This window comes from Takifugu flavidus, chromosome 9 (assembly GCF_003711565.1).
Source record: "Takifugu flavidus isolate HTHZ2018 chromosome 9, ASM371156v2, whole genome shotgun sequence".
In the NCBI taxonomy this organism is placed as follows: Eukaryota; Metazoa; Chordata; class Actinopteri; order Tetraodontiformes; family Tetraodontidae; genus Takifugu; species Takifugu flavidus.
The window spans coordinates 3710019-3719772 of record NC_079528.1 but is presented as its reverse complement, the minus strand read 5'-3'; the positions used below and the strand labels follow the sequence as shown (position 1 = coordinate 3719772).

General features: G+C 44.7%; 1 protein-coding gene across 6 annotated transcripts in view; it reads left to right on the top strand.

Annotated features, from left to right (window-relative positions):
- The first annotated feature begins 826 nt into the window (after positions 1 to 826).
- Positions 827 to 9754, top strand: part of LOC130531904 (rho guanine nucleotide exchange factor 9) — a 36365-nt gene continuing 27437 nt past the window's right edge. For 5 of the 6 annotated variants that reach the window (XR_008952232.1, XM_057044081.1, XM_057044080.1 and 2 more), the window contains exons 1-5: positions 827 to 1094; positions 2008 to 3700; positions 4583 to 4921; positions 5668 to 5794; positions 5885 to 5991. Coding sequence is in view for 5 of the 6 variants with exons in the window: in XM_057044081.1 (XP_056900061.1) it covers positions 2084 to 3700; positions 4583 to 4921; positions 5668 to 5794; positions 5885 to 5991 (2190 nt within the window). In the remaining variant the exon portion in view is untranslated. The remainder of the gene's footprint in view (positions 1095 to 2007; positions 3701 to 4582; positions 4922 to 5667; positions 5795 to 5884; positions 5992 to 9754) is intronic. The other variant, XM_057044085.1, reaches the window with a different exon arrangement.

Genomic DNA, 9754 nt, shown 5'->3' with positions numbered 1-9754 from the left:
AGGAAATGTTTAAATTTAGGCCCCTTCTTCCACCATCTCCTCTTCCACGGCCATGTAGCTCTGGAGCTGTTTGGTTTTTGTGAATTCCTTCAGTTTCCAACCCCCTGAGCTCCCTCTCCCCCATTGTGTCATTTCAATAGAAGGATTTTCACATTCAACACAAATCCCAAAGGAGGATCAGCTAGTGAGAGCAGAGTTCAGTCAATCATTCAATTTACACTGATGTTCTTTTTAAAAAAAACTAAATTCAAGTGCTTCCCTATTAATCCTTCTAAGAAATAGGATTTTTTTTTAAATCCCCAGAATAATTGTTGCTTTGTAAAAAGCACCCAAAACACATATCTTGAGGACTTAATACAATCATGAGAATGCTTGCTGAATTAGCTGAATGTATCTGAAAAGTGCTGTTTTTGAATTTGTTTCTTAAAAGTTATATCTATAAATATACCATTAAGTGGAAAATTAAAAATCACACTTTCCAGTTACCATATCTTTGTAATCAATTCACTTCATAATCAATTAACTAGTACCTTCTATATAATCTCAGCCCATACATTCCTTTCAATGCCATCACTGTGCAATGGCCAAGAGCAGAAGTTATAATAGTTAGTAAAAAAGTTTAGTAAAAAATACTAAAACAAAAGTAGCACCGAAAGGAAATATTTAAGTCTTATTATTAGCTAATGTTGCTAATGACAGATACAGCTGAAGCTAGGTGCTATATGCTATTTAGGCTACTGTTGACACGTGAGGTAAAACTACCGAGCCTACACTGTGCGGGCGCGCGCGTGAGTCCGCGTGCGCGTGCCGCGCGCCTCTGTCTGCGCGTGAGCTTTACCTCAGATCAGTGTGTCTACGTCTGCAGCAGCGTTCGGGGCCAGAGTTCACCGGTCTGCCGCAAACTCGGGGCTTTTTCCTCCACTTTTCGGTGATTGCGGTCGAAAGTTGGAGCGGAGGGAGAGACTCTCCTGTCAGAACCGCTCCACACTCACCCATGGACATCAGCTAAGCCTTTCTAAAAGTGCGGGGAGTTTGCGGGGAGTTTGCGGGGAAAAGGAGCGACGATGACACCTTAAACGGTCGGTGGAGTTTGGGTGAGTTCACTTTTATCTTCTGCGTCTGGGATTTATGGAAAGATTCCTCGCGTTGAACTTTCAAAGTCCCATCAAACTCTTAAAATGAAAAGCTAGAATATATTTTGGTTTGTTTCCTTGACGCCACATTCAAGACACACACGCGCGCGCACACAACTTTTAGCGTAACAAGTCCATTGCTTCTATTATTGAGGCATTATGGGGGACATGCTCATTAAAATGAGTCCCAAAAGTATTTGATAGTCTGTGATCTGAGTGTTTTTCAACGGTGCATCCTACCAAAGGCCAACTAACTCTCAGTCTTTGATGATCTGACGATGTGAAGGATGGAACACTGAAGATTCTCAGTGGCCAAGAGGCTTCAATAAATGATGGGGATTAGAACAGGGAGGTAATTAACATGCTAGTTCAACACTTGCCCGGCATCTTCATCTTTCCTCCCCGGGTGCTTATCTCAGCTATTGTATGATGATGTCACAGCAGTGGCTGGCCTGAAATAACCAGACAGGAGTTTCCATGACAACACAGCCTCCTGGTTTGAATGGTGGATGGTGACTGTGTCTTAAATAATTACTATGGATGATTTGGATCAGATATACAGGCCGGTGAGTTTCTGTGGCCGTTGTCTCACGGTGCAAAAGCATGTGTGCGAGACTCAAAACACCAAATGTTCCCTCTGAGCTTCCGTAGCGTGATCATTCTTGGAAATACGAGCTCATGTAAAGAAAAAGTGATGCTCCTCTGAGGATGAAGAGTTTGATATATTTCATCTGTATGGCATAAATCTATGAATCTGAACAGAGATCTATGAATCTGAACAGAGATCTATGAATCTGAACAGAGATAAACATGTCAAAACACAGGCTGTCAGTTTAATGTCTGAATAAAAATGTGTTTTTTCCCCCTCCTCCAGGTATTTGAGAGACAGACAGAGGCTTGAGACATGATGTACATTGGAGCTGATAGCTGACACTGTAGAATGAGAGAGGATGGAACAGACAGACAACCCTGCCCCTGAGAACAAAAACCCTAATGGGTTTGTCAACCGCGTGTTTAATGTTTCTCTGGATGTGCAAAATGAAACTAGCATAGTTTATATTCAGGAAACCTCACCGGGCCCCTCGGAGGGTCATGGAGAGACCCAGGATGCTCTACTTCAGACCTCCGTCAAGGATAGACAGGAGGTCAGCAAAAGGCCGCGGGTCACAGGGGGCATTTGGAAAATACTGAACCGAAAGAGAACCACCTCAGAGCTGGAGCGCAGGCCTCACTCCATGATTCTGCCGGGCGAGACTTCCATCCCCAAACTCTCATTTGCTGACAAAGTTCGCTCCTTTAAAAAGCTCAAGTCCCCGTCTGTGTTTAGAGGGAAGACGGGCAAATTATCGACTGCTAAGTTCACCAGCTCTTTGGGGGACGAGGACTCTTTCTACCGTGACATCGGCACCCCTCAGCAGCCCAGCAGGGGCACGCTTCGACACCGAGGTAAAAGGCACTCCTACGCCGGCTGCACGGCAGAGTTTGACTGTTCCTTTGAAGACCTTGACCTCACGGTTCCCGTTGATGGCCACCAGCCTACTGTAATAGGAGAGGCCGTTACTCAAAACGGTTGCAAACCAGCAGAGAGGGTTTACTACACTAAAAGAAACCAGAACGCTTCAACCAACTGTAACAAAGCGGCGGCAGGCTGCGATGAGTCCGGCATTAAATGCACCTCGAGTACCCACCAGGGTAGAGGAAGGAGGCACAAAGACGTGTGGAGTTACCTGAGGAGGATTTCCCTTTTGGGGAAGTCTAATCCTGTTTACTCAGAGAGGAGCTTTGACTCTGAACTCCATTCTCTGGACAAGACCATGGACTCGGACTTCGGTTCCGTAGATATAGAGAACGACAGAGACTGTCAGCCGCCGCTGCCGCCACCGCCACCGCCACCGCCACACAAACCCTCAGACACGAAGGGGCACTTTGGTGGTCTTTTCAGGTTTTTCAACAACGTAGCTGAAACGGCCAGGAAATGGCGGACAACATCTCATTCCTTCTCTCCTCCAGAGGGAGACGGGATGCAGCTGAGCTCCCCTCGGGCACAGCGGCACGCAGTGGACAACATTCACAGTGTTTCCCTGACGGTGCTAAACGAGGGGCTTCCCAAACCCGAACGCGTTCCTTCGTCACCAGCGACCGCACACTCAAGCGGTTGTGACAAAGAAGACACAACGGTGACGGGGGGACAATCCCCGACAGTAGTCCTGAAAGCCTTCAGGCCATGCTCAGGGCCCAAAGCTGTCAATGGCCTTCAGAGTTCTAATGGCACAGGTGACCATATTCGCATAGAGACCAACCACAGCCCCACGGTCACGGTGGAGAATTGTATCCCCTTATCGTGTCCAAACACAGAAAACAAAGACGCAGTGGTCAAAACAGATCAATTGAACTGTCTGCATGCAGAGGAAACGTTAAAGGGACAGACAGGAAATGAGCAGGATTCCAAAGACGCTCCTCCTGACTCCCAGCAAACACGGGATGTGCACATCCAATCACACCAAGGAGATAAAGAGAACACGACCAATAGTGTACCGGCATCAGACTCTACAGAGGAAATATTCAAGGTATGTGGTTTTTAATAGTAAAAGAATGACGAGAGCAGAAGAAAGTGGAACACTCCAGTGACTTTCTGTGTTCTGTTGCAGAGCAACCTTGTCATGTACATCCTGTCTTACATGTATGCTGCAAACATATTCCATTGCAGGTTTTCTCCACATCATTAACTTACAGAAGCATGCCTCATGTAAAAATGTAATTAATTACATTGTCCATTCTTTTGCTTTTTTAAATCATCAGTAACACACTAGCCAGCCTGTGAGGACTTGACATCCCTGCTATACTTGTCCTTTTGCCCCATCTGTTGGACAGAGGAGGAAACGGTTAGAATGACAGCAAACATCATAACGAGGCGTCGTCTGTTATGCTAAGTTGGTGAGGGTTACCATATGAGGAAATCCCTTAACTGCAGTAGTTGTCAGTGCGTAGCTAGAGCAGCCCCCGAGCGTTGTGACGTCTCCGATTCACCTTCTCACTCTAGTGGACACGTTAGTCATCTTGCTTTTAGTCACACCACTGAGTCAGGACGCGTTAGCTCTGACTCCTAATGACAAAATGAAATGCAGCAGCTCAATACTCAGCACACTTTTGCCAGGGTTTATTATGTAACGCGCAGAGTTGCAGGACTGTGCTTCGAGAAGCGTCGCGAATGTGCACTCTTGATGTTTCTTGGGATGAGTAATGTTGAACAAAGACCCTTTTCCCTAATCACCAGTCACTCCGAGATTAAATTGATCAACCTCGTCTTAAATCATATGATTTATTCTTTGATGTCTGAAATGTAGCTTCATTAAAACCCTGTTGGGACTTTCCTCTGAACTCTGCACACAAGAAATGCATTGTTGCACTGTTATCTGAGCCAAACTGCTGAGTATCTCTGCCAATCCCAGCTGTGTGAGCAGATTGCCAGGCAGTCAGGCTGCAGTGTACCACATGCGTGCCCAGCCGTTACCCACGCTAATACAGAGAAGACCTCTGTACCTCACAAGCCCCCGCGCCTTCGCCCTCGCCCGTCCTCAGCTGTATTGGACTTGTGGAGGCCGACCCTCGACCGAGAGCTCTACAGCCATTATAGTGAGGTTGGCTCGCTGTGCCGACGGAGACGCAGGCCTCCTCACTCTGCGCCACACTCCTTGGGACAGGGATGGAAGACCACCCAATCCAGACCCTGCTCTGTCATAGAGACCAGTGTTACTAGGGAGACACAGTCCATGGAGCTGCACAACAGAGTAAGCTGTCAAATGGCAAACAGGCATTTATTCACAAATTCTCTTTTAAACTCAACTGTGCCATAAATGATAATGAGCAGTCCTATAAATATCCAAAGCATGCGCAGTATAGGCTGTATTATTCCTGACTGTAGTAATGACTCTCATAAACAGACCCCACCGACTCACCGATAAATTTAGCTGCAGCCCGTAATGAATCAAACACACAGTAGAGACCTTGAAGGGCAGCCAATACTAACCCAGTATTTATACACCCGCCACTGTTTGCTGCAAAAATGCATGCAGGCTCTGCCCCATTTATAGAAGCCTGTATTTCCGGATGCTGCTTTTTACTTTAGCTCACCTCACTCTCTCTCTCTTTTGTACCTCACACTCTCTCACCCTTTTATTCATGTTCTTTCCCTATGGCTTTCTTTCCTTCTTTCTCTCTTTCTTTCTCACTCGCAGTCTTTCTCTGCGGCCAATTTTCTGCCTCATCGCTCCCATAAGCTCTACCTCTCGTTGCCCTAACTCAGAGTAAGTCCATTTTAACCTGATAGTCTCCCTGGTTGGCATGATGGGTAGTCTCTCAGCAGGGTACGCACGTCAACCAGTGCACCCAGTCAGACTTGTGAAATGTGAATGTTTCATTTTCTGCACAAAGAAACAACATTTATATTTATAAGGGGCAGCTTGACAAGTTTGTGAATATATGCTTTTAAAACAATCCCTGTATGGAGACGTCCTAACTGCCCAGTACCCTTCAGGCCTTGTCTCGCCCGCTGGGAGTATCACCACTTGAGCCCCCACTCAGAATATCGCTCCAGCGGTGCCGTTCTCTGCCCTTACCCCCCAACACCCTCGCTGCATTGGCTCTGCTCCTGCCTCCATCAGGTAACATTTGCAGTTTGAATCGGTTTAAATAGTTCTGTTTTTGTTTTTTTTGTCCAAACCTGTATCTCCAACGATGCGTCTGTCCCACAGACACGGCGCCATCATCGTCATCTGTGCGTCTACGCTCCGGAGGCTCAGGCAGCTGCAGGAGGAGGAGGCTGCTGAGACCTGGTTCCGAACCTCTGCAGGTCAACATTGTGAGTCATACACACACCACAGATACACACACATATAATTAGTTTGAGCTTGTCCCCGCTGAGGCAGGCAAGATGGATGAACATGTTATGCTGTGTTTGATTTGCGTTATTCAGGGCAAATTCAAGACCAACACTTGTAAACACTTTATTTACATTTTGGAAATGTGGGCAAATGTAGAAGACAAGTGGGGCTGACAATTATCCCCTGATTACTAGCTAGAAGGTCTTCAGATAATAAAGGAACTGATCCATAAAAATGGTGGCCATGTGGTATAATGTCATCCAGTACTCTTGGGGCTTACTCATCCTGACGGGCATCCAACATTTCAGATGTTTCTCAGTCTGTTGAGGACACAGGCAGCCACATGGACTCTCACAACAGAAATAAGCCTGCTGAAAGATTGGGAAAATGTCTTTAGTGTGTCATTACTGTGGAACTATCTATGGGCACATCAGTATTACAAAGCAGGAGGTCAAACTTGGTATTTTAGAATTTTTGCTTCGAGGAGCAGGTGGCCCCAGGGGGGATCTGGTTAGAGAAGATGTTAGAGGAGTTTTCATTCTGAGAAATCCTGATTGGGTAGTAAAAAGTTCTCAGTCTATGTCCAAAATCTTTACCATCCGTAGCAAGAATGCATAGAGCTGTACACTGTTTACTTTTTACATCATATCCTTCATACTAAGTTTAGTCTACGACCCACTCAACTATCTATGTTGGCTCTTTTTGTTTGATTAGGGGAAGATTTAAATCAGAAATATCGTCTTCAGTGCTACAATTTGTGATATGGCAAATATATATATGTGTGTGTGTGTGTGTGTGTGTGTGAGAAACATACATGTACAGTAAACAATACGAGGTCTGGTCTCAGTTTCTCCGCAGTCCTAAACTTTTTTTTTACCAGAATTATCAGTAAATCACATAATGCACTAACAGGAGATCGTCTCTGAAATGATGAGCCTTGACGGGACTTTGAGCTCCGGCACATCTTCACATCATCAACAGTCCAAATGTCGTAAACTGTGTTTTTGAGTAAGCTCTGCTGCGGCATTAAGGCTTTGGTTGTAAGTTTTCCTGCTGGTCTAATAGCTTGTAGCCTCAGCACGTTGTTGCCATGACAATCGCTGGCTCCTGTTCATCTTCTTGCTTCTATCTTTAGGCATCTTTTTTGAGGGTGAGCTAAATAGAGAACGTGTGTGGGTGAGAGAGAAAAAGGTGGGAGAGAAAGAGAAGGGAAGAGAGATGCTGCCTTTGTATGTGCAGTTTTATGTTGTGGCCCTCCCCTCTGTGGTAGGGGACACGCAGGACCGTCTTGTTTGTGGTTGAGTGGAAGTTCACTTGCTGCAGACTTCATAGCTGGGATTATTTGGTATATGGTACAGGTATATGGCTACACTGTATATACTGTATAATGCACAGTATATTCAGCACTGACATAACAATGCAGCTGTGATTCAGTCATCTGGATGGATCATGCTTCCCTAATAAAACTTCTGTCTTGCTGTCTAATTTCTGATAAGTCGTGCCTTCCTTATCTGGGAGAGACTTCACACTGGGAATGACACCATTGTTTTTTTGGGAGCGTTTGGTTTGCTTTACAGTGTCCCCGTTAGGATGGCTGGAGCCTCGAGGCCGCGGGCAGAGAGAAACATTCTCACTGCAGCGGATTAACAGCTAATGCTGATGCCTCTCTTCTCTCTTTCATTTAAATGGATTTCTCTCCTCCTCCTAACAAACACAATGGCAGTAGCAGTGGCAGCCATGCTTAATTCCCATGCAGATGAGAGAACAATTTGCTGTCTGTTACAAATACTGTACTGCTGACAACCTGTCAGAAAAAGTCTTATTAAGGACTGACTCAAAATTCTATATGATGTAGTTTGGGTTAACTGTGGTCGGGCTGGTCATGCTCATATTATGCAAGGGCATCTATTTATTATGCATGAATCAGCACTTGGTGACTAGTTTGGAAAAATAGTGGGGCAGCGATGAGAAAGGATAAATTATTCTTCTCATGCAAACATTTGCTTATTTATTGTCTGCATAATATTTTAGAGAAAAATGTCACAGAAATACTAAAACAATCGAAAAGACAGTCAGGATTCTAACGTGCTGCTGGAATAATCATTCCCAACTCCAGTGTTCCTTCACTGCACCAGTTAATGTTAGCTCGTCTCCTGTCTCTCAAACCCTAATGTAAATTATGGAATATTAATTTATCATATGGTAAGAATTGCATGACTGCACCATTAAAAGAGTCCCTGAATGTACTCACCTATACCTACAGGCTGCTAATACAAGAGTATAACTTCCTTCTCCTCTTCTATCTAATACTACTACTTTTATGACTTCTTTGTGGAGACCTGAGGATTTTAGAATTCAGTGGTTCATGTACGTCATGGCTTGATGACCTGATTATTAAATGCTGCTAATGTCTATAGCAAACACTAAATGTGCAGCTTCATTCTGGGCTAGGGTCCATCTGAAACAGGTGTTTCTTTCCTGTGTCTTTTCAGTCTGCTGCCTCCATGAGCTGAGCCCCAGGTGATCTAAAATCTTTCTATCAGTATTCATTCAATACGTCAGCTGTGTGTTCCAGCCGCCGGCTAATAGGTTTTTGTGGGCTCTCTGCTGAATTGTGGGGCTGAGAACCTAAGCAGGTGGAAAACCTGAACTTCCTACCAGTCAGGTTTTCGCATGTGTTGTTGTTTTATGAGTGGAGTTCAGGCTTACAGATGTGTTTCTGTGTGAGAGACGGACAGCGATGCTCAGGGCCTTTCTCTTATATAACTGGTGAGATGGGTTTCTTTAAAGCCTTTCCTGCTTTTCTTTCAGATGGCTGGATGTACCCAGGGAGCAGAGAACAGTGCTGCATGTGCTGTTTTTCCTGCTTCCTGGTGAATCCAGCTACACGTTATCTCCATATCTGTGTTTTGTCATATCACACATGTCTGTGCTTGTTCCAGCTCTTTCTCTGAGCGTCCTCTGTTTTCTCCTTCAACCAGTCCAAGATTTCTAATCTTCATCAACCAACCCTACAGGTTATTCCACCACCAGCCTGAGACAGTTGGTTATACTGGTGGAAAGCTTCAGAAATGTCTCTACATGTAGTGTTTTTGTTATTAGATCACTTAAAGCCTTGGGCACTTTGGTGCTCGTTATTTGGTGTATGTTTCTCTTCCTGCTGAGGCGACACAATCTAGACAGCTTTTCCCATTGGTGACATATTCTTTTTCATGGCTCATTCATGTTATTTTCAGGTAAAGGCATTTTATGGTCTGAAGGCAATAATGAAGAATGTTACTTTTTGTTTGGTAATGTGATGATGCCTGACAAATCATCCTAGAGCGAATCCCCACAGGCTCAACTGGGTTACAGCAAAAGTCCGTTTTGGATTATTAATATAAGTGTGTGTTTTTTGAGGGGGGTTGTCTATAAAGTCAGTGTGGTAATGGGGCCTAGATACTCATATCGAGTCTATTTAATATTTGGAGAATTAAGGTCAGCTAAGTCAACATCTTCAACTCATGGCTGTGTTCCCCACACTTTTCCTGGACAGTTTGGGCAATGTAAATATTACGCTGGAAAATAGCCAAAGATTTATGCAAATCAATGGTTATCAGGAGTCGAGAGATGTGGTTTTATGTAGATACTGATCATTTTATGTTGACCCAGCAGGAGCAGTTTTAGGAAGCTCAGACATTAAAGAGAATGTCTGATGTGGATGTTTAAATCTAGCTTTTGTTAAAATTGCTCTTTGTATTA